The sequence below is a fragment of the Mauremys mutica genome, chromosome 5 (assembly GCF_020497125.1).
Source record: "Mauremys mutica isolate MM-2020 ecotype Southern chromosome 5, ASM2049712v1, whole genome shotgun sequence".
Classification (NCBI taxonomy): Eukaryota; Metazoa; Chordata; order Testudines; family Geoemydidae; genus Mauremys; species Mauremys mutica.
This window is the reverse complement of record NC_059076.1, coordinates 58,806,148-58,830,637: the sequence shown is the minus strand read 5'-3', so window position 1 is coordinate 58,830,637 and position 24,490 is coordinate 58,806,148. Positions and strand designations below refer to the sequence as shown.

The 24,490-nt window shown below is 42.5% G+C and overlaps 1 protein-coding gene across 1 annotated transcript in view; it reads right to left on the bottom strand.

Annotated features, from left to right (window-relative positions):
- Positions 1-24,490, bottom strand: part of SMAD1 (SMAD family member 1) — a 72,497-nt gene that overhangs the window by 16,281 nt on the left and 31,726 nt on the right. The window contains exons 3-4 of the mRNA XM_045019244.1: positions 2,965-3,222; positions 291-407 (exon numbers count right to left, since the gene is read on the bottom strand). Of these exons, the coding sequence (XP_044875179.1) occupies positions 291-407; positions 2,965-3,222 (375 nt within the window). The remainder of the gene's footprint in view (positions 1-290; positions 408-2,964; positions 3,223-24,490) is intronic.

Genomic DNA, 24,490 nt, shown 5'->3' with positions numbered 1-24,490 from the left:
TTTTGGAGTCTTCTGGTTGGAAGTCAACATTTAAAACGTAAAACATGGTGATACCTTAATTTAGTCATGTATGGTCAGACTTTTTTAGACTTAGAGGAGTGTATAATTTCACCTCCAGCTGGGGGAGGAGGGAAAGGAATCCATATTCCCTGTAGTTTTTCTTATTGTCTATAGTTACATATTTCCATTAAATAATATGAATCCAGATTAATATTCAGCTTAAAAAAATTAAGCGACTTTGCACTTAAGAAACCAAGCAGAAAAAAAAAACGCATATAGAAGCATTTTACCTCCTCTGTTTATTTCTGGGGGAATTGAGGGTGCCATCATGTTGGTGTCCATTGGCTGTGAGCCATCCTGTGTCATCTGATCTTCCGGAGGCAGGTAAGCAGGAGGGGGAGTATCAGCTAAATATAGAAAAGGCAGAGATACAATTCCTTCCCTCTTTAAAATGTACATATATATCCACATAAACAGTTCAGCGTTAACTTGGAAATACTTTCAGCCTGACTCAGCCATAACTTCCACCCACTCATCAGAATATCTGAGAATGCAATCATGGACCTTGATTCAGGGAAGCAGAGGATTACTGTGTATGAAAGAGTATAAGTAATTTTTATTGTAGTTCTAACTATCAACCCACAAGTGAAAGCTTGGCTGCATTTCTGTCAACAGTGCTTCACGAGTTCAAAGCACTGTATGTACATTAATGTCTCCATGCTTAGCACTCTCAGCCCTACATTCATATAGAACATGAACAGAACACGAGCACAGGATTTGGAGTCAAGAGGTTCTAATCTCATTGATGTTGTTTCCAATGTGGCCCTCCATCAGTGTAGTATCTGAATGCACCGCACATGTTAATGAATTTCTCAACATCCTAGTGAAATATCACCACCAGTTTATAAATAGGAAACTGAAGGACAGAGATTTAGGCCCAGATTTTGAAAAAGTATTTAGGCATTGCTGTGCTCACTGTTGCAGTGCCTAAAATGATTTTTAACAACCTAAGTCTCATTGTCAAAAGGGATTTAGGCTCTTAGGAGTGACTTAAAAACTCCTTCCTGACCCCACAGACTTTTTGCCTTGGTGCATGAGATTTGATTACTACCATTCTGCACCAGAGAACAAGTAAGCAGCCTATGCATCACTTATCTCCATCAATAAGTGAGTCATTAAGTATTATGACAAGTAACCAAAAGGCAAACAGGCCAATAACTACACCATTTCTTTCATGCAACTTTCTGGTCTTCAAAATCAAGCTAGTTTAAAAAGTTAGTAACACAAAGCTCTCAACTAAGCATTACAGTAATACTACAGCTATGTTTTTCCAATTTTCACTATGCTTTTCCACTTGACCTTACAAAACAGTCCCCTTTATGGAGAGTAGGCAAGAATGCACCATGGAATAGAATTCTAAGTTTGTGGGGTGAGGATCAAAATTTTGATTCTTTTAGGCCTCAAATGAGCTATGATACATTTGTGTAATTGCAACTGTTATGCTGTTTGTATGTCTATACAGTACTGTGGGAAGGCCACCATTTTAGCCAGCATATGTAAAATTTTCACATTTCTAGATATAGTCCTGCTCCTCTTTCATATTTTCACAACTGGGTCTCCTCCTGCCCTACTAACTCAAAATGGGTGTCTGCCAAGAGACCTATCTCAAGGCAATGACTCAGAATACTGAGTCAGGGCTAAGAGGGCCTCAAGATGGATGCCTTTTCATCTTTTCCACCACAATGCTCTCTCCTTCAGTTTCTTCACTGCAGCTGCTGACTCTGCTTTACCTCTAGCCAGGAATGCAGGAAAGAACAGGACTCCTCAGAAACCAAATCCAATGAGCTACCATAAAACATCTGGCATGGGGATACTGTAGGAGACCTTTCCCATTACAGACCAAGCATGGGACCTCCGTGACCTGGTCTGTATCCACTGGGACAGGGAGTCCCAGAGCCTAAATCATAATCAGCAGTCTTTCAAGCTCTTATCCTATAGTTTCTTAAATAAAATGTGTGTGTGGGGGGGGTGTTTAAATAAAAATGTACTGATTTTTCAGAAGAAATTACAAAACACATGCATGCAGCACACAGTTCAGTAGTCCTTACCCACCAAGGGAAATTTTTGAAGACAGCTATCAGTAGTTAACTTCAATGAACACCCCCTTTACACAAGAAACTACATATATCTTTGCAAATCTCTCTCCCCTTCCCTCCTCCAGCCCCAAAGGAAGGAAGGCAGCACACTATTTGCCCAGCCTCCTTCTCCCAGCAGCAGAAAGTTAAATCAAGAACATCTTTCAGAGGCTGCTTTCCTTCATGATCCTTAGTCATGGACAAACCAGGCAAAAAGATAGACATTTCTGTAAAAGCCTACAGCCAACAATCAAAACAGAAATAAAAGGCAATTGTTCCACTGTCTTTAAGACAGACATGCTGAAGGTTTCTTTCCAGGGCCTCTGCTGAGAGACTGTTTTGCAGCTGAAGCATTTGTTTCTTGGGATTACATCACCGTTTGAATGAATTTAATCAAGTGGTGGTAGTGTGATCCGCTTGGGAAACATCTTTTATAGAACCATAACCTAATGCTGAACTTAAGAGTAGATCTCTTTCCTGAACAAGGACATTCTGTAGCAATATTTGTTTGTCAGAACTTTAGATGTGCATAACACCCCTCTTCCCCCAAACTATATCAGGACTCAATGCTGCAATAATACACTATTCCCCCCACCCTCCAACCCCTCTAAATACAGCTGATTTGTAAAACAAAGTATTTTACCTGCATTAGAAAGAATACTAAAAATTGAACATTATTGCTAGGCAGCCTGATTTAGTCACCACGTTACGTAGCATCTCTTCAACTAGCTACTGAATACACTTAAGAGCTGGCTGATGACGCTTTTGCTTAACGATACTTGCAATATCTAGCTATACTCTCTTCACCTTCTGTAACAGTTAAGCTTACCTGGCATCTGGAAAGGACTTCCTGGGTCCGAGCTAGCAGGAGAGTGTGGATAGGTGCTACTGCTGCTTCCAGGGGAGTTGGGATAACTACTATTGGGGGAATGGGGGAATGGATGACTGTTGGGTTGCTGGAAAGAGTCCGGGAAAGTGGCATTGTGTGGCATGTGAGGCTCATTTTGTCCCAGGTTGCGGAATTGAGCCAAGAGACTGTGCTGAGGGTTGTATTCACTGTGTCTTGGAACCAGCACTGGAGGAAGAACTAGAAGAGCAAAAAAGAAAAAAACAACATTGAAGATCTGATCCCTAAGGGTTACATTATGCAGAGACATCTGTACTTAGATGAAGTAAAAAGAGTTCTTCAGAGTCCCTTATGCCATATAGATGTGTCTCAGAAATGAGGTAGTCACATTCTAGGAACATGTGTCTAGGCAAGAACCCTTTCCTCGTATCCTGTTACTGCATAATTTAAATTCACAATGATCACAGTAGCTGTCTGGACCCCCAGCCATAAGCTTGTTTTTATGGAGGGCCGGTAGAAGAATAAAGGAACAAGTTATAACAACCTTTTCTTTTTTTAAAAAAATAAATGATCAGAGATGCAATGTAACAGTATTTCACAATTTAATGCTGACATGCAGTTCATGTTAGTGCATTTGGTTCCCATGCTAATCGTTTAATGGTCTGTAACCCAAAACCCTGCTAATAAGGACAGATTTTTTTTTAACACAATGCTAATACTACATGGGCCTTGAACTAATCCTGGTTCCAACAGCTGTAATTTTATTTTTAGCCTAAGCAACGTGCTTAAGGGTTAATTTAAAAAAAGTTATTAGTTTAACCCTCTATGCCAATTTACCATCAAAAGCCTAATTTAGATAGGGTTATATAATGCAATTAAAACAGAGCAATCTGGCAAACGAAAGTCCCACCCTATGTTACTATGGGACAAGTGAGATATGGGTCAGAACTTGCTAGATCACACTCCCAAGATCCACACGCTCCACGGAAACAAATTTCCTTTTAATTCATTTTAACGGAGGAAATGAATAGGACACCAGCTGTGTTAAAATATAATACTCTTAGTCAGCTCTTTCAGCCCAGCATTTCTGCCTCCAAACTCCTTATAGCAGAGGCTGAACCACTCAGAAGATTATCCAGCTCTTTTAAAAGCACAGCTGTAGATTTTTATTTTGGGAAGGGGTGGGAGGAAGAGAACTGTGAGGGGAAGGCACACACAACAGTGGGAGACACATGGAACATGATTCCTTTTGTTCCACCCCACTTCACTCCCTGGCTAAGGAAAACTAGGAAAAAAATCCCTTTTGGAGCCTGCCAGGAAGGAAGGAGAAGGGTGGGAGGGAACAGAAGAAATACAGTGTCTTACCCCAGAGGCTTATGCTGCCTCTCAACTCTGTTTGGCCATGTGAGGAAAGGTCTAAGACCCAGATGCAAATTATGCATGTGGCACTTTGAACAAAGTCCCTTCTTATTCCTCTGTTTAAAACTCACTCTCTGATGAAAGCAGCGCAGCTGTTTACCTCAACTGCAGGAGAGGCCACAAGAGTGTCTGCAGTGTTTCTTGACTTTGATATATTCAGAGGAGGTTTTATTTAGAGAAGCTAGCCCAAACCTGCAAATCTTCACTCTCAAGCAGTCCTGACAACATGGGGAATTTATTCTTAGAGAAAGGGTTGCAGGATCAGACCCTTGGACTTTAAGGTCAAGCTGCAAGTCAAATCAGTACCAATTTTACATATACACTCAATTTCACCGACAGCAGCTTCAGCACAGTTTTCATTACATTTACAATCCTTAAACCAGGATGTCATTATTTAAATGGACTGCTTCATAGTTAACTGTGTTCATTTCATGAGTGGAATGTCACACTAGAGGATGAATGTATGTTATGAGAGAAGGTATCTTCATCTTCCACATGCTGGAAGTTCTTGCTCTTTGGCCTAATATACCACCAGGCAAATGAGTAGGAGAAACATGTTCATTCTATCATGCATATTCTTTGCTTCTAAGGAACTATTTTAATAAATAACTGAAGAAAGTCATTTAGATTTACCGCAACATGCACCTCAATATTTCAAATCTTACCAGTTGTAACACAGCACACAAATTCCAATTCCTCTGAATATTAGGATTCCTCTTTTCCTTAAAGTTTGCTCTGAAAAACTTTTGGGTTTCTGAGCAGTTCTTACTCAAAGTTCAAATAGTGTATTACTTGTCATAGCAAACATGTGTTGGCCTAATAAATAAGAAGTGAAAAGGGTAACAATGAGAGCTTATGTTTAAAGCTATAAAGACGGGAAAGGGAAAAATAATTCCTTACTTTTCTGGGCATTAAAACACTGCTTCCCTATATATCTATTTCCTGCGGATGAAGGTCAAACTTTTCTAAGCTAATTTCTGAAAAACAAAGTACATCATCTACCTTTCCCACCCCTACAATGACATACATGACATCACAGGAAGCCATGCGATTTATAGCATTTTTTAAAATAGCTGGAGGAACAGGATATTTTCAATATGGTTTTAGCAATTAAAAAAAGCAGCATCAGATTTTCCCAAGGCGTGCACACTATCTCCAGTTGGAACTGAGCCCTTTGTAAAAAAACAGGAGTAAGTACGGATGTAAATTCTACATTTCCCCCTCCAAGTCTTCCCCTCCCCTTGCACCCCAACCACTCCCAGGTACATGTGGCAGCTTCGGCAGGTGGAGAAGAGAAAAGATCTCGCAAAAAATATTGTATTACACCATAATTTAAGCATTTTTCCAAATCGTGTAAAAGTTTTGAAGACGTAAAACATTACTGTGAAGAAGCAAAGAAACTGCCGCCTGGCACAGCAGGGGTTAAAGAAAACCTGTGGGCTCAGCTAGCCCCACCCTGCTATACCTGCAGCCAATGCCAGGCCAACAAGGGGGAGAAAAAAATAGTCCCCAACTGAGCCTGGCTCCGACTGGCAAGGAGACAGCAGCAATTTTCAGTTTTCATAGCTACTGGAGACAAATAAGCCTCCCCTTGCCAAGTGGAGCCTACAGCTCAGCCCCAACTGTGGGGTAACTGAACTAGCAGGGCCCTGTCCCAGATTAAAGAAACTTTAATAGGAAGTAGCCCAGGAAACAGGTCTTGAAAGCCCCCCCAGCAGAGACGCAGACCCATCAACCCCTGTTTAGGGGTCAAACTACACACGGCCCTGGGGACGGTCTGGGTCCCCCCCCTCCAACCCCTCTGCCCCACAATCTAGCCACTAAGCCACCTGGCCACCGAAGACTCTATCGCAAGTGGTAGAGAATGCAGACAATGCCCTAGTCCCTGCTGAAGGGAATTTTAAAAAAAAAAAAACCCAACCCAAAACAAAAAGAAAGCTCTTCAATGAAGATACAACAGATGCTGAAATGGATGGCCGAGCAAAATACACACCATCAACAGCAGCAACTCCTGCAGCAGATGGCCACGCAGCAGCAAATCCACGAATTGGCAGTCCAGCTAGGCACTAGGGTAACCAGACAGCAACTATGAAAAATCGGGACAGGGGGTGGGGTAAGAAAAAGACCCAAAAATCAGGACTGTCTCTATAAAAATCGAGACATCTGGTCACCCTAAGTCCAGCAGCAGCAGGTCGTCCAGCAGGTGGCCTCCATACTGCGTCCGAGTGCTCCAACAGAATTAACTAACCTGCCCCATCAGGCTTACCAGGCTGGGGCCTGACGATGATCCTAAGCTTTCTTAGAAACTTTTGAGCAGGTAGCCACAGCAGCCCCAAGGCCAACTGACTGCAGTGCTGGACCCATACTGAATCAGGATAGCACAGACCACATATTGTGCTTCAGACCCTGCAACCGCTGAGGAACATGCCTGGGTTAAGGTAGCAATATTCAATGCCCTAGACAGGTCGAAGGAGACATTCCGTCAGTGTTTCCAGGGGCAGCGGTACCCACCGGGAACCTGACCCCGCCTGGTCGCTCAGAAGCTGTGGTACACATGCAGAAGATGGCTCAAGCCAGAGGCAAAGTCGGGAGCGCAGGTCGCTGAACTGATCCTGTTAGTGCAGTTTGTCCAGATCCTTCCCCTTGGGGGAAGAGAGTGGATGTTGCAGCACCATCCGGAGACTATGACAGATGCTATCCAGCTGACTGAGAATTACCTACCTGCCAAGTCCCCCATGATGACATCCCCTTAGGGACCAGCTGGAACCAAGAGCCCCATACCACCAAAGGATGGAACCATCCATGGACTCCAGTCCCTTGAGGGGCATAGACATGCTCCCCCCTTACCAGAGCCCCAGAGGGCCCAAGGACCAAAATGCCCAGAGGTTCCCCGAACCAGAGGCTCAGAACCATTTGCTCACACCCCACGTTGAGGAACCACTGGAGGTTCAGAAGGTAGCCCAGAATTCAGGGAGGCCCATGGGGAAGAGACCACCAAAATGCCCAGAGAGGGAACCACCCAAGATCCAGATCAGTGTTTCACATATAGCTGTTCTGGCCATTGGTCCAGAGATTGTCCTTATATGGAATGCAGCTTGGGGAAGATTTGGATCCCACAGACCCAAGCACATCAAGGCAACCCAACTAAACTGACCATCCTGGTGTGGGAAAATGGGAGAGAAGTAGTGGGGCTGGTTGATTCACGGTGTGCCCAGACCCTTGTATGGAAGCACAGTGGTTACTAACACAGAACCAACTCAGGGCACCATCATGCATGCGTGCGCGCATGGACACGTGAGGGCCTACCCTCACACAGAAGTAACATTGACGGTGGGGAGACAGAAGGCATCTGTGATGGTTGGTCTGGCCCCGACACTCGCCTACCCGGTTATTCTAGGCAGATATTGAAGCTATTCTGGGGAATTGTTAACGAAGCTGGCAGACCCCTTTCTGACGGGCAGAACATCCTTCCTCTGGCCACAGGCAGGCCTGAAGCCATGACCCTTGCGGGCATGGAGGAGATGGCAGACCCTGGTGAGGGGATAGCTCGGTCTTCAGCACCAACCTAGCCAGACTAGGGATGTAAATACCATTTAAAAACGTAACCATTTAAACGATAAAAAATTTTCATTTAAGTGGTTAACCCATTAAAGGGTCAGCCACTACAGGGCTGCTGGGGAAGGGTGGGCCAGCCTGGCAGGTTAGCCAGTTAACATTTTACATCCCTAAGCCAAACTAGCCCCCATCCCAACCAGGCAAGGAACTGCCCACACTATCCAAGTCTGATGACACACTGAGCCACGCATATGCTCAGGTGGCAGCAATAAGTGGGGAACTGTTGAGCCCCACCACGCAGAACAGTTCCCCCATTTGGAGATTCATGGTGACCGTCTATACCACTTAGAGAAAGACCAATGGTCCAAAGAGGATCAACATCGGCTCATGGTGTCCCGCCCCCAACTGAAGAAGGTTATGTGACTCGCCCATGTCATATCCACTGCTGGGCACCTAGGAAGGGAAAAGACATTAACCCAGGTTTCACCCGTTCTTTTGGCCAGGGGCCTACAGAAATGTGGTGGATTTCTATGTCTCCTGTCCAGAGTGCCAGCTCACTGCACCTCGGCCAGCTGAGAAACCCCTACTGATCCCCCTCCCACTCATAAGTGTACCTTTTGAGCGAATTGGAGCCGCCATAGTCGGCCCTCTGGAGAAGAGTGAGGCTGGACACCGATTCATTCTCATTGTAGTAGACTATGGGTATGTCTACACTACCCGCCGGATTGGCGGGTAGTGATCGATCCATTGGGGATCGATTTATCACGTCTAGTGTAGACGCGATAAAAATCGATCCCCGATCCCTCTGCCTTCGACTCCAGAACTCCATCACGCGCGAGAGGCAGAAGTGGAGTCGACGGGGGAGCGGCAGGGGTCGACTCGCTGTCGTCCTCGTGGCCAGGTAAATCAACCTAAGATATGCCAACTTCAGCTACGCGAGTTGCGTATCTTAGGTCGACTCCCCACCCTCAGTGTAGACCTAGCCTTAGCAACCCGGTACCTGGAAGCTGTGCCATTACACTCCATGAATGCCAAGACAGTGGCTCCGAAGCTTATGAGTATCTTTGCTTGAGTCAAGGTGCCCTGGGAGATCTTGATAGATCAAGAAAGAAATTTTATGTCTCAGATGATGAAACAACTCTGCCATTTACTAAAAATCAAGACTCTACAAACATCCATATACCACCCGCAAACAGATGGCCTGGTGGAGCGCTGTACAGAACCTTAAAAACAATGCTCCAAAGGTTCGTCCTGATGGATGACTGACATCGGGACCAGCTACTCCCTCCTCTTCTATTCACAGTCCGAGAAGTTCCCCAGTCTTCCACCGGCTTCTTGCCATTCGAGCTTTTCTATGGGAAGCAGCCCCAAGGGATTTTAGATCTAGTTCGGGAAATGTGGGAAAAGCAGCCATCTTGAGCCGACAACATAGTTCAGTACGTCTTAAGCCTGTGGGAGAAACTTGAGGCTTTAGGTTCATTTGCCAGGGAGAGCCTCTTAGGCTATGTCTACACTACCACGGTAAGTTGACCTACGCTACGCAACTCCAGCTACATGAACAACATAGCTGGAGTGGACGTACCTTAGGTTGAGCTACTTCGGGGTCTACACCGCGGGGGTCGACAGGAGAAAATCTCCCGTCGACTTACCTTACTCTTCTCATCGGGGGTAGAACACAGGAGTCAACTGCAGACCAATTTGCAGTCGATTTGGCAGGTCTTTATTAGACCTGCTAAATTGACAATCAGTGGATCAATCTCAGAGCGTCAATCTCGGCTGTAATATAGACCTGCCCTTATATGCCCAAGAAGCTGCCTACAATAAACTAGCATGCCTCTGGGAGTTTGAGCCCAGTGATCGGATAAGGTTATTGCCCAGCTCAGAGTCAAAGCTCCTAGCCTGCTGGCAGGGAGCAATATGAGGTCATCCAATGCGTGGGACAGGTGAACTAAGCAATCAGGCAACCTGACAGGCGTAAGCTATAACAAATCTACCATGTGAACTTTTAAAACCGTGCAAAGCCCAAGAAAGCTTATTAATAGCTCCCTACCCACCAGGGCTCGAACTAGGCCCTCGGGCTGCAGAGGTCTCAATGCTGGGTGTGGTCAAGATTGGGGACAAACTTACCCCTGAGCAGAGAGGCCAGGCATAACAACCGATCACTGCTTTCTCTTCCATGTTCTCTACCTGACCAGGGCGGACTCACTTGATAACCCAACAGATTCAGATGGAACCAGGAGTTAAGGTCAGGAAAAACCCTCAGTTCCTGCCTCTGAAGTTAAGGGAGATTGTGAAACAGGAACTTCACTCAATGCTAGCGTTGGGGGTGATCGAAGAGTGTTTTAGTGACTGGAGAAGCCCCGTGGTACTGATTCCTATATCCAACAGGACCACTCAATTTTGCATTGACTTCTGCAAGGTCAATGCAGTATCAAAATTCAACATGTACCTGACGGCACACAGATGAGCCACTCTGGACTTACAGGGATATTGGCAGATCCCCCTCATACGTGCATCCAGGAAAGAGATAGCCTTAAGGTGGTGGAGAAAGCTCTTTCAATTCCAGACCACGCCCTTGAGATTGCATGGGGCCCCAGCCACATTTCAGCAACTAATGGACCAAGTCCTTCGCCCCCATAGCCAGTATGCAGCTGCGTACCTAGATGACGTGGTGATCTGTAGTCATGACTGGTAGACTCACTTGAAATACATGACCGCAGTGCTACAGTCCCTTGAGGCTGGCCTGACAGCAAGCCCCACTAAATGTTATCTCGGTAAGGATGAGACCGCCTACCTCGGGTACACCTTGGGAAATGGCACAAACTGAAGGGCCTGGACCTTGATAATCAAGGGTCAGACAAGCTCCCACCTTCCTCGAAGTACACCAGTTTCTAGGTCTGGCCGAATACTACTGCCACTTTATTCCAAGGTTCTCATCCATTGCAGCCCCTCTTTCTGCTCTATTGAAGAATAAAAGCCCCAAAAATAATCCAGTGGACCAGAGTCTGTGAGTAGGCTTTTCAAACCCTGAAAGCCCAGCTTTGTTGAGAACCAGTCTTGTATAGCCCCAACTTCACCAAGGAGTTTTGTTACAGACAGACGCCTCAGGCATGTGCCTAGGGACTGTTTTATCCCAGGTAGTCAGAGGTGATGAATACCGCATCTTATACATTAGCTGGAAGTTGTTCCCGAGGGAGAAGACCCACTCTGTAATCGAGAAAGAAGCCTTAAAAGGAAAATGGGCTGTGGATTCACTCTTATCACCTTCAGGGTGCACCCTTCAGACTAGTCACTGATGATGTCCCTTTCCGCTGGCCACACGCCATGAAGGATAAACCCCCCCCCGAATTATGAGCTGGTACCTCTCCCTTCCAGCCCTTCTCCTTCTGCACCGAGCTGGGAGAGCCCATCTGAATGCTGACTTCTTCTCACAGGATGGTGAAGACCAGTTGAGGGAGGGGAGGCAGATCCCAAATGGTGTCCTAAGGGGGGGGGGGAGGGGGGAGAAGGATATGTGAAGGAGCAGAGTAACTGCCGCTTAGCACAGTAGGAGTTAAAGAAAACCTGTGGGCTCAGCTAGCCTGGCCCCCTACACCTGCAGCCAATGCCAGGCCTGAAGGGATAAGAAGGGAGCATGGCTGACTGGCGAGAAGGCTGGAGCTCTATGTTTGGCTGCCTGAAAGTAAACCTTCCCCTGCCAAAGGGAGCCTGCAGCTAAGTTCCAAACCATGGGGTAATTGAACTAGCAGGACCCTGCCCCAGATTAAAGAGACTAATAGGAAGTAGCCCAGGGAAGCAGGTCTTGAAAGCCCCCCATCCCTGATGGAGAGGCAGACCCATCAACCTCTCTTTAGGGGTAGAACTACACAGAGCCCTGGGGAGGGTCTGGGCCCCCCTCCAACACCTCTGACCAATGATCTAGCTACTAGGCTGCCTGGCCACCGAAGGCTCTATTACAATTACATAAATGCCAATTATTTCTTCAAAATGTTTTTAAAAATTCAGTCTACAGGGTAGACAAAGCAAAGCCGGCTCATCTAACTGCAGAGTTAGAGTTATAACTCAGTGTTATCCCTAATTCAAGCCCCACCATACCCCAAAATCCTTTAACTTGAGTCAAGTGGTGCTTTTAATGGGAGTCAGCTGGCCCATCAGGCTACAGCTTGAGTTAGCACAACTTAGCAGCTCCTACCACACAGTATACAGCTGGAGTGCTATTTCACAGTGAGAGCTGCCAACTCAAGAGAGGAGTTAACTCCAGTTATCTGCACTCGAGTTAACTGTGCAGGGAAGACATGGCCAGAAGTTGTTCAGAAGTATGGAGGAATGTGTTCAAAATGCTAATATGAACACAAACCATTCTTACTCCCCAGTTTAAGTCTGTAAGCTTCTGGTCATTTTGAAGACCTGAACCATATGGAACAACAAATTACCGAGGCTCAGTGCAGCAGAAGAGGAGATTGATCTCTGTAGCAGCTGCTAACCCCAGAAAGAGATAATTGAAGGGGAGAAAGCATGTGAGAGCATGTTATTCGGAGTTAAGTCAGCACAAACATTGCTATAAAATAATCCAGTAGGGCATATCTTTGCTGTGGAGAAACCTGAAGGACACTACTCTAGGTGATAGTTTGTAGAAGAAATGTCTCCCTTTTCCTTTCTCAATGAATAAGAACAGATACAGTGAGAAGCAACAATATTAGTTTTACCTGAGACAATCTTTAACTTGTTTCTTTTTAATACAGATATCACTATTAAATGAGGGAAATGTAAGTGATTTTCAGAAAAATGGCTAACAAAAGGTACCATCTAAACTCAACAGATCTGAGAGTCGCATCTGTCTGCTTCAATTAAAGTAAGGTTTTTAACTACCAATTAGAGCAATAGCTCAATAAAGCAACAAAACAGAGCTAGATTCTATATCTTCTCGAACACCAGATTATTATTATTATTATTATTTTTTTTTTTTTTTTTAAACTCCAGGTCTAAAATTTGGTCCTTAGTTAACCGACACAACCCCACTGAAGACTGCGGACAGTTTCTGCAGTCTGGGGATTGTACACGTCTAATTGAAGACATAAAATAAAGGTTCTACAGGCCAAATTATTACCACTCAATGCATTAAAAAAGGGATTGGGGGGACGGGACCGGCTTGACTTTCAGATTTCAGTTTAAGTTTGCAGAGCTGCAGCTAGAAAAACATCTTATTCGTAAATGGAGTAAATTTGCATCTGGAGTCAGACATGGATATTTACATACAGATTTACAGAGACACTATTCATAGTAAATAAGTGTATGACCACATTCCATTCCAAGTGTGAGTTTGGTGCTGTACAAAGTACAGCAACAGGGCCATTTCATCAAAGAGCCTACAGCACCAACACACAAAAACTAACAGAAACAAGAAGCCATAAACGGCCAGATGAAATTTCTAATTACAGTAGCATTTTTTACTTCAATAGTAATGGCAATCTTTGTGGAAGTGGTTTAGGGGAAACCTATCAGTCCCTATTCTTTGTGCTTTGTTTTTCTGTACGTTGAGTCTCTCCATTACTTCATTCTGTTGTCCAACCAATAGTAGTGGAATAAACTAGCGCAGCGCATGCTTCTAACACCCAGAGGGGAGTGAATTATGTATGCAATTGTAGTTAGTTTCAACTTTATTTCTGAAACACAGAACAGAACAAAATGGGTGGAGTAAGAACAAATCTTAATTTCCTTTTAAAAAATCTTCATGTGTAGAAGTGTAAAAATTAATCCAATTGAAGGACCTGTAACATTTTCAAGTGAGGGCATGTTTTCTCCCTCATTTAGTTTTGCCATTATCCTACATCAGCACAGATTAAAAGGTTTAGTTCCCTTGCCACTCTCAGTTTTGTATTTATCTCCACCTGCTAGCAACTAAACTTTGGTAAACCTCTCTTCTGTTTGAGGCAGAATCTCAGAAGCCAAGAAAAACTGAATGGAGGAGACGAGAGGAAGGGAGAAGTGGAAGAGAAAGGAGAGATACTTTGATCATCCATCCTCCATGATGTTAAACTACTTCTTGAAATCCAGGTACATATGCAAATTCCAATTTTTCCATAAAAAAGTTATGAATCAGATGTTGCATTTTCACTATTTACTCCTGGTGGAATTCTGTGCCAAAAAATTAAATTCTGTTCACAATATTTTCAAATTCTGCAAAATTCTGCATACTTTGTCAAAACAACAATATAATCACACCAGTTTCAAATTGTTTTTGGTAATTTATTTTAAAATAGCTGTCAGCAAGTATGTCTGTAACAATACAGACAACAAAAAAGATTCAGTACATACTTTTTGACAAAGATTCCTTACTAGAGCTTTGAGTAATAATTCATTTAAACTACAATACAGAACCATATTTCCCACATCCCCCAGAAGCAGTGCAAAGGCTGGGTGGAGTCAGGGAATGGAGGAGTTGAGGGAGAGGGAAATAATTGCTGGGAAGGAGCCTGGGTGCAAACTTGGAAGGTTGTTGGGTATGGATGGGAAAAGTATGGAACAGGTTTTTTTGGGGGGTGGGGAGAGACTGTTAGGGAGCTTCCCCCAGGCAGACCCTGTCTGACCCCCTAGTCTCTCCCATTCACTCAGGCATGTGTCCCTCCATCCCCACTCAGCCACACTCCCCCAATCTGCGTGTGTGTGTGTGTGTGTGTGTGTGTGTGTGTGTATATATATACACACACACACACACACACACACACACACACACACACACACACACCCCCTATCTCATAGAACTGGAAGGGACCTTGAAAGGTCATTGAGTCCAGTCCCCTGCCTTCACTAGCAGGACTAAGTACTGTCCCTGACTGTTTGGGTTTTTTTGCCCCCAGATCCTTAAATGGCCCCCTCAAGGGTTGAACTCACAACCCTGGGTTTAGCAGGTCAATGCTCAAACCACTGAGCTATCCCTCCCCCCATTGCACCTCCACTCCCATTCTGTCCTCCCCCACTAGCCCTTATGAGCCCGTCTGACTACCCAGCAGCCCCACGCTGTCTGTCTCCCCACAGCCCTTGTCTCCTGACCTGGCCCTACAGGCGCTGTGAAGGTGGCTCTGCAGGCTCTCTCTCTTCCCTAGCTGGCTGGGAGCAGTTGCTTTGTTCTATTGCCACAATGCCCTCTGGTGGGCAAAAGGTGAAACTACAACACCTTTTCAACAGAAGCTTTTTCTGCTCAAAAAATTAAAAACTCATTAATTATGCACACATGCAGTGGTACAGAATAGGAGTGTCTATTAAGATTGTAATATGTATCTGTCAAGTCATGGCACAGTCAAAGGAGCATTTGTGCAATTCCTGCCACATTGGGGCCCTCTATCCCAAATCAGGGTCTCTGGGCAGTACCATACACCACCCACACTTACTTTAAACTGCATTTACCCACAGTCACTTGCTGTTTTATTTGAAATGTTCAACTCAGAACAAAACCTGCAGTTTAATTTTTAACAAAGAGAAATATCAATAGCTAAGGGAAAATAGAAATGAGGGGTCTTAGATAAAAAACCCACATCTCCCTCCTATTCAATTCCTCAGCAGTTGAAATCAGCTGTGATATACTGGCTAGCAACCCCTCAGTTTAAATAGAGATGGTTTTAGTGCATTTTAAGTTGAGGATAAGTTGAATTTGCTTGACTTTCTTTGGCATCTGTAGTGTTAAATAGTTGATGTGAGTGTACTGGTTGGAACCTTTTGCCAAGAACCCTCTTTTCCTTGCAAAGGTTAAATACTGAGTGGAAAGAAAGTTTTGATGCACTTATGTTTCAGATAGTGCAAGAGAACAAGACTCTCTTTGGCAAGCATAAGTAGTCTTTAACCACAGGACATATTCCCAAATACAAAAAGACACATTTCTACACTGTGGATTAAGTTGCTCTTAACAATAACTAATATTGTTATGTCCAAAGCTGGTCTCAGAGGACCTAGCTAAATTATGCTGTTCTAACACCACCTGGTTCAAACAAGGTTTTTCTATGCCATGTGGTTGTGAAACTTTGCTTTACTTTTTCTCAGAAGTAGAAGTGCCAAGATTTTAGCTGTTTGCTTCAACAGGACTTAAAGTTACAGTAACTGTAAATGGAAAGGCTCAATAATAGCCATCCAGCAGTCTGTTTTGGGTGACTATGATCAGACAGGCACACATTCCAGGCTATTCATTCAAGGAGACAGCTGAGAGTCTGGTTTTTCTTAACTTTATTTCTCAATTTCAGTAGACTTCATAGCTCGATTTGTCATTTTGCATATTTGCTACTGAAGACTTATTTAAAAACATTTGTTGCTTCATTTACTGTAATTTTAAAATCAGACATCTGGTGTAACACATTTGTCAAGGAATATTAGTAAGTTTCCTGCATTATAATGCTCAGTTAACATTAGAGGCTTTACTTGGATGCCCACCGATTCATGAAATTGACATTTGTTCAAAGTGCCTCCAGAATTCAGCACTAATTACATGCCTATGATTAAAGCAACACTTATTAGCTTGTGGCAAAAGTAATTCTGACAGTTCTGTACCAGATAGTTAATAGTTTGACAGTGCATGTTAACTTGAGGACATTTAAAGTGATCAAGCTTCTCATTACACCTGTAAGCAGCACTACCAAGTTCCCATATAGGTGAAAAGATTTGCAACTTCAAGTCTGGAGTGACATTTGACAGGAATTTGGTTAATTTTTAAAAGGATTTATTCTTATTGACAAATCCATCAGTAATGGGATCCCCTTCTCTGGTTCACATTGGAGAATGGCAAAAATATTCCCCCAAATTGGGTTCCCCCCTTCCTATTGTTTTCAGTGGTGCATTTTAGAACTGAAATTGGCAAAAAATTTGATGAAGAAAGCTCAATAGCACTTGCCAAACAAACTGGCAGTTGTCTGCTATTTTGGGGAAACATCCTAGAATTGTACACACCTGTTGCAGCATGCTATTTTTAAAGCTACGCCCAACAGTAATATTATGAAGCAATATGACAAATCCTCTCACCAGTGACACACTGCAGTCTCCCATCCCTGAACTTGCAGAGCTATAGGATGCCTAATAGAGGGGGGGGGGGAAATTTCACTAAGACAAATCAAACAAGGAAAGGAAAAAATGGTCTAAGTCAGCTAGTGACTAACTCCCTGTCTCCAACCCCCCTTCCCATCCCTTTCTTCTTCCACCTCTAATTCATCCTGTCTCCATTTTCTTGTCTCCTCTTGGATGATTTCCACTCAATTTATCTTCTCAGTCTTTGAAAAGGACACTTCATTTTTTTTTCCTTCTCCATTCTCCAGACTGGAGCAGCAACAGCTTCTCCTTTGCCCTTGTTCTTTTATAGTCTCTCCCCATTGCTTTCCTCCCCCACCTCTAATTCTATTACTGTCTAATGTTCCCCTCAAAAAGAGCTGGCAGTATGGGAGTATTGCACACAGCTGGTCCACTCTGCTCCCTCTAGTCTTCCTGATCAAAGCTTTCCCATCTGGCCGGAAACAGAGCAGAGAACCGAGTGCTGATCAGAGTTCCCCCAGGTGCTGGAAGAAGGCAGGAGTTACTGATCAGTCCTGGAATCCTTACACTAGCCCGATAAGTCACAAGATATTAGTGCTTAAGAATAAGTTTGCCAATTGTTTTAACTTCTCTCCTGGTCCCAAATTCAATTCTGAAATTTAGCAGCTGTTACCTTGAGAATCACTAGAAAACCACACCAACAGAAACTGCATACTAAGTATGGAACCCAAGGTTCAAAAGATAAGGCACTAATTTTAGTGATCTGATTTTAGGTTGGCTAAAACTGTATCAGAATTGAAGTGCAGTGAAAAAAGCAAGATAATAGGTAAGAATGAAATGATATTTAAAGGGTCAGAAAGAGTTTCAGGACCAGTGAAGTTTTCTAAATACTGGTCCTAGGACCAGAGAGAAAACCTTTTAAATCTCCATAAGGGGATGGGGGAAAAAACAATCTAGTTTGGGTACAAATTTCAGAGGCACAGCACAAGTTTCTTTTATTATTTTTAACGCATACATGAACAAGTTTTTAATGAAACATGATGCAAAATGCAAGCTAGGACACATTTTAAAGTTGATTTATCTCAGGACAGCATGGATCTCAAACTGGCTTAGCCAAGACCGTCACCAAGATTGTCACTACTTAAGGGTTTTCTCCTCTCTGGTGAATCGCAGGGTTGCCTTTGTGATCAGAAAACAAATACTTTTTCACTCTAACACAGCACACCACAGATCTGTCTCCGATTATACAGGCTTGATTTAGACAGCAAATTACTCAGGAAAATCATCAAGCCAAATCTGAAAAACCATGCTGAGGGCACGAGAGGAGTCCATGCTGGGGATGAAGACAGCATGACATGGCTACCATTTCTCAGAGTCAGACCTCTGGCTGCTAAGGCAGCAAGAAGCCTCCTATACATTTAGGATGTTGCTTCCTCTCCTTAACTGACCTGCACTTCAAATCCCAGGTGTGCTGACTGACTGGAACATCTGTCTTCAGACAGAATATAAAAACTGCTCTCTTACTTCAGTTTCCCAGTAAAGGCCACTGAATGGCAGTTGTGCTTCATATGGCAATTTGGGCAGGGCCCATGCATTACTAGTCATATCAACTCTCCTCAGCCTAGGGCACAGGCCACAACTGGTTGCACAGAGCCAGAGGAAGAGTTTAATAAAAGGAATAGGCCAGCTCAGCTAATCATCCATTTCATCCACTTGTTATTGGTAATTACAAGGAAACTGGAGCAGAAGCAGACTAGTTATTTTCAGCCTCAGATTGAATGTACCAGTGAGCCAGTCAATACCTATAGGATTTTTGAAGTTCAGATCAACGATTTGCGCAACTAGTTGTGAGTAATTATGTTTTATGTCGCTACATGTGCATCTACAGTGCCTAATTCAACAGGGCATCAACTGCTTTTGCAAACTACTGCAATAAAAATACCACCACCACCAACCACCACCCACATCATTCAGAGCAGGAATTGGGTTTACTTGGATTAACGGACAACAGGTTTTTTCCTAGCCTGACTGAATGTTAAATTCTCAACAGTCCTTAGAATTTGATGGTCACTTCAGCTTTGGAGAAAGTCAAAAGTGCAAGGGATTGCCAAAAAGGAAGACTTCGTATATTGTACATAACCACCCTCCTTCACATGAGTAAATATCAGAAAAAAAAGTTAAAATATAAATGTATAGATTAGAAATTTCTGCTAGCAAATTAATTAGCTTAGATTCTCAAACTCATTTGGCTGTTTTACTTTCCATTCCTGTTCCCATCCACGTAATTAATAGATGTTCCAGTTATTTCTCATGGTTGTTCCATACAATGAGTATGACTATTGTTTTTAAAGTTTCAGAATGATGTATAAAAGACAACCTAAAGTCTGATTTTTTTAAACCATTTTTTCTGCCTGTTTTTAAAATACATTAGAAATTCATGTCCTGTCTAGCTTGGATGACTATGATGACCAGAAAACTAGTGAAATGAAAATGCAAGAGACAAGATAGTAAAAGTGATTTTCAGTCAAACTTTCCAGTTTATAGGGGTGTAAAAACTTTTTTTTAATATAACTCAAAAGACTAAGTAGCAATTGGGAGAAATGAAGCTTTGGTTAAAGATTCATTACACCCCTCTCCTCCTTCAGTTATGGCAAGAAAGTGGACAACAGGCTCTGAGATCCCCCAAACAAGTTCCCCAAGGATATTTCCAAGGGAAGGAAAAAATAAACCCTTGACCTTCTCTGTCCCAAAACATAATCCCAGCTTTTAAAACAGCCTTTAGGTCAACTTTAACTAAATCAAGGAGTGAAATTTAAAGAGGCAGAGGCAAAAACAGGCTGAGTCATGCTAAATAGGCCAGTCAGATTTTTTCAAGAGGTTCTTAAAAGCTTTGCCTTGCCCTGCCAAAAGCAGCCAGTCAGATTTGATATAGCCATTAACTACACCATTGTCTGCACTAGCAAGTGTGCAGCATACAAATGAATCTGCATAAAATGACAACAGTTGAGCTATTCCAACACGCTTGTAGAAGGTACTTCTTTCCAACAATTATATCTATTTGCCAGATGACAAGCTTCCCTCAGCATTTTCTTCCTTATACCACCATATGTATTCAGCAGTCTATGAAGAAGCATGCTTTCAACAAAACCTAGATTCTCCAGGCTTGAAATTCCCAGGAGCCTCCTCTCCTGCCCTTCCCCCAGCATCTCATAACAGTCAACTGTTATATTTTCAGCCTCCTGGTTGTTGCTTTTTTAAAACAAAAACAAAACAAAAACAACCTTATTTGAATGTGATATTTTAATTTTAAAAAGTAAAAAAAATGACATCTGGAGTTAGAATTGAGATTTTCAAATCTGTAGGTATTTTCTAAAATCTATACGTTCATCTTGTATGTAAGAGATAAGTATCACGTTAGCACCACAAGTTTTAAAAAGCAGAAGTGTCGATAAAAAGTTGTGGCGTTCATTCCCCAGTGTAGAGTGCTGTGTGATTTTATACATATCAAGGGCAGATTTATTTTATTATGAACTAGCTTTTCAAAAAAAAACAAACAGGATATTGAAATGGAAAATGTAACAAAATATATACACACACAAGTATACAATTCCCCCTACTTTGCACCTTGTCCATATGAGTAAAAACCTTCACCGTTATTTTAGAGGAAGGGTGTCAAACATATGACCCATGGGCCAAATCAGCTCACACAAGGTAGTGAAATTTTGGCCCCGCTTACATTTCATCATCATCACCATCTACTAGTCATTCCTGAGAATTTTAGGAGATGAAACAGGGAAAGTGAGAGTGAAAACCTTAAAGGGGGTAGGAACTGAAGATAGCTACAGGGAAGAAAATGAAGAGGGAACAACTGAGGAAACCTGACAGACAGAAGAGGACAGAAACAGAGAAAAGAAGAGAAACAAAGGAGCAGACCAAAAAACCCAACCACTCAGGGTACTGAATAGGCCAATAAGATACTGAATAATATATACAACTTCAGTTGATACAGAAAAGCTGTATTCTCCCTTAAATCTCTGTGCAAACATCCCACAAACATCAATGGGACATCAACTGTGCATTGAGGAGAGTACAAAGTCCTGAGTTTATATCCCAGCCCACTGGCTGTAATAAAACATGAAATCCATCCCTCTTCCTCCTGACACCCCCATGCTAGAATTTTTTTAACTATCATGTCTAGACATTGCACAGGTCTCAGAACAGTGCTCTATTTTAATTATAAACTGCCAGATCTCCCACTGCCATTCTCTTCACCTCTGCTGAGCTCCATTCCTGTCTGTCCTTACCCTCTCCTCCCCTGCACTGCTCCCCTCACTCCTACTTCCCTTAACTGATTCCCTCCTAAATAGAAAGCCAAGTATTCCACCCCCGAAAACAATGGAACTAACATGCCATTTATCATCTTATATTGCTCACTCAGCTAGTGTGTTTTACACCTTCCACCACCGCATGGCTTTCTTGAATGTTTAAACAATATTGTCTCTTAGATACAGAGAGATGGGACAGTACAAGGAAACAATCTGTTGTCTCGTCTTTTACTTGGATTGTAAGCTCTTTCTGTTCTACTGGGTGCTGGTAGAGAGCTGAGCTCACAGGGGTCTTAGTCCATGATTAGGAGTTCTCAGTGCTACTGTAATACTACTACTACTACTGATAATGATAATAAAACACTTAGTTTCCTTGTGTCCATCATAATTTTATATTTCCTTTTATAACAAGGGAAGAGTGGAAGGGACATCTCCCCATTTTACAGATGGGAAACTGAGGCTCAGGGAGAAGGCCCTGATCCAAATTCCACCAAAGTCAATAGAAAGACTAAGGATCTGTCTACACAATGATTAAATAGCCGCAGCAGCCCGGGTCATCTGACTCAGGCTTCCAGGGCTCGGGCTGCAGGCCTGTAAAATTGCAGGGTAGATGTTTGGGCTCAGACCTCAGCCCAAGCCCAAACGTCCACCCTGCCATTTTACAGCCCGAGCCCTGCAAACCAAAGTCAGCTGACCCAGCCATGGGTGTGTAACTGCTATGGAGACATACGCTAATTCAGTGATTCTCAACCTTTCCAGAGTACTGTACCCTTTTCAGGAGTCTGATTTGTCTTGTGTACACACAAGTATCACCTCACTTAAAGACTTGCTTACAAAAATCAGACATTAAAAATACAAAAGTGTCACAGCAAACTATTACTGAAAAATTGCTTAACTTTCTCATTTTTACCATATAGTTATAAAATAAATAGATTGGAATATAAATATTGTACTTATATTTCAGTGTATAGTATACAGAGCAATATAAACAAGTCATTGTTTGTATGAAATTTTAGTTTGTACTGACTTTGCTAGTGCTTTTTATGTAGCCTATTGTAAAACTAGGCAAAATATCTAAATGAGTTGATGTACCTCCTGGAAGACCTCTGCGAATACCCTTGGTTGAGAACCACTGCCCTAGTTGACTTCAGTGGCCTTTAGATCAGGCAAAACATTCAAGCACAAATTCAAGTTCAAACTGCATTCTGTTCAGCAGTTATTTCCAGAATATTTTGATTGAAAGGACTGCATAAGGCTTGTGTGAGCTTTTGAACATTTCCATGGCCTCCTACGTATTTGAATATATCCTGCCCTTCCTTTAGCTGTGAAAATGTCTTAAGAAACTGGAGCCTATCAGGTGATTCATCAAGAGTGTAGTTTTTCCTTAGGATGAGAACTAGAGAAAGTAAAGTGGGGCTTTTTTTTTTTTTTTTAAATAAACTGCTCAACTAAGATCTTTGCAATCAAATATTTAACTGTATCTGGATAACATTTCTTTAAATGGAGTGTCCAGGACTCAGAATGTACAATCTTAGCTTTATTTCCTGAAGACACTATTTAAAATAACAAAACTGAATAAAAGTGACTATGACACTAAATGCAGGAAGGTAAGTAAATGGATGGCTTGTAAGCGATCAGATACAACCTTGAGGACATTTTAGATGTTACATTGGAGGGTTTACTGTACATTTTATTTGCCTATCTTGCTGCAGCATCATGACATTTTTGTAGTTTCTTTTAAAAAAAAAAAAAAAATACTGTGCAACCAGATGAGAAGATTCTCAAACACCAAACCAGTAAGCTGCTGCCAACATTAAATCAAGAAGAGTTAGCATAATGTTAAGTAACATGTCCTAATAGCAAAAGTCCTATTGTTGCTCAATGACTTAAGATTTTTATTTATTTTTTTAAATATAAAGGAATCCAAGCCTTCAGTACATTGGGATACAGAACACACATCTGATCCAACTGTCTATGCATAAAGGACATAGTCAGGGACAACTGCTCATTTTAATATCTCATGTCTAAAGAACAGAAAACTTAAGAGTTTATAACTAGCTTTCTCACATAGGACCATTCCTTTAAGCTTCTGCTGCATAAAATGTGCATGTTGTGGTATTAGTTTAGCTGTTTGGATTGTTTCCAAATATTTCCTTTCAGCATTTAAGTATGTATTATATAGCACCATAAATATGCATTGCACATTACAAAACAGAGCTGCAAAAAACAAACAAAAAAAACCACCTTGAAATATAAGGCCTTGTCTACACTGTAGCTTTTAAGCTACCTATGTAGCTATACAGATATAATTGCTGTTACAAATCCCTAGTATAGATGCACTGCACAAATATAAGCCATGACGAACTAGTGCATTGCAGCCACACTAGGGATTGTCACTGGTGCAACTACATCTGTACAGCTACACCAGTGGTGACTAAAGCCTCCTGTGTAGACAAGCCCCAAATAGTTAAGCATATGCATAATTTAATTCATGTGAATATTTCCAGTGAACTGAATTGGACTATTCACACAAGCAAATAAAGCCTGTGCTTAAAAAAAAAGTGTTCGCAGGATTAGTGCCTTGAGAAGGCAAGAACAGAAGGAGGTGGTGCCAAACAAGGATTTTACATTTTAAGAGTGTAGGGGGGGACCAACACATCTGTAAAGTGCATGAAATGGATTTTACAATTATGTATGTGTATTTAGAAAGTAAACTATTGGTCGCTAAAGCATTATAAGCCAAATTGTGAGCCTTTCTAGAAAGAATACAGAAAGGCAACTACAGAACTATAGTAAAGATTGTGCCAGTAGCTAGAGTTAAGCTCTGATCTGGAAGGTCCAAATCACTGCTATGAAGTTCGTACACAGAGCTACATTCCACAGAAAGTATCAGAGAGGTAGCCATGTTAGTCTGGATCTGTAAAAGCAGAAAAGAGTCTTGTGGCACCTTATAGACTAACAGACGTTTTGGAGCGAAGTGGGTATTCACCCACGAAAGCTCATGCTCCAAAACGTCTGTTAGTCTATAAGGTGCCACAAGACTCTTTGCTGATTCCACAGAAAGACACTTTTCTGCCCTAAAGTGCTATTCCACTGATAAATATAATGATTCCTTTGTGGAATCACCCAGTGACAGCCACATACCATCCTCCCAATTGGTTGTCCCCCTTCTAAACCTCAAGAATCTAAAGATGAAAGGATGT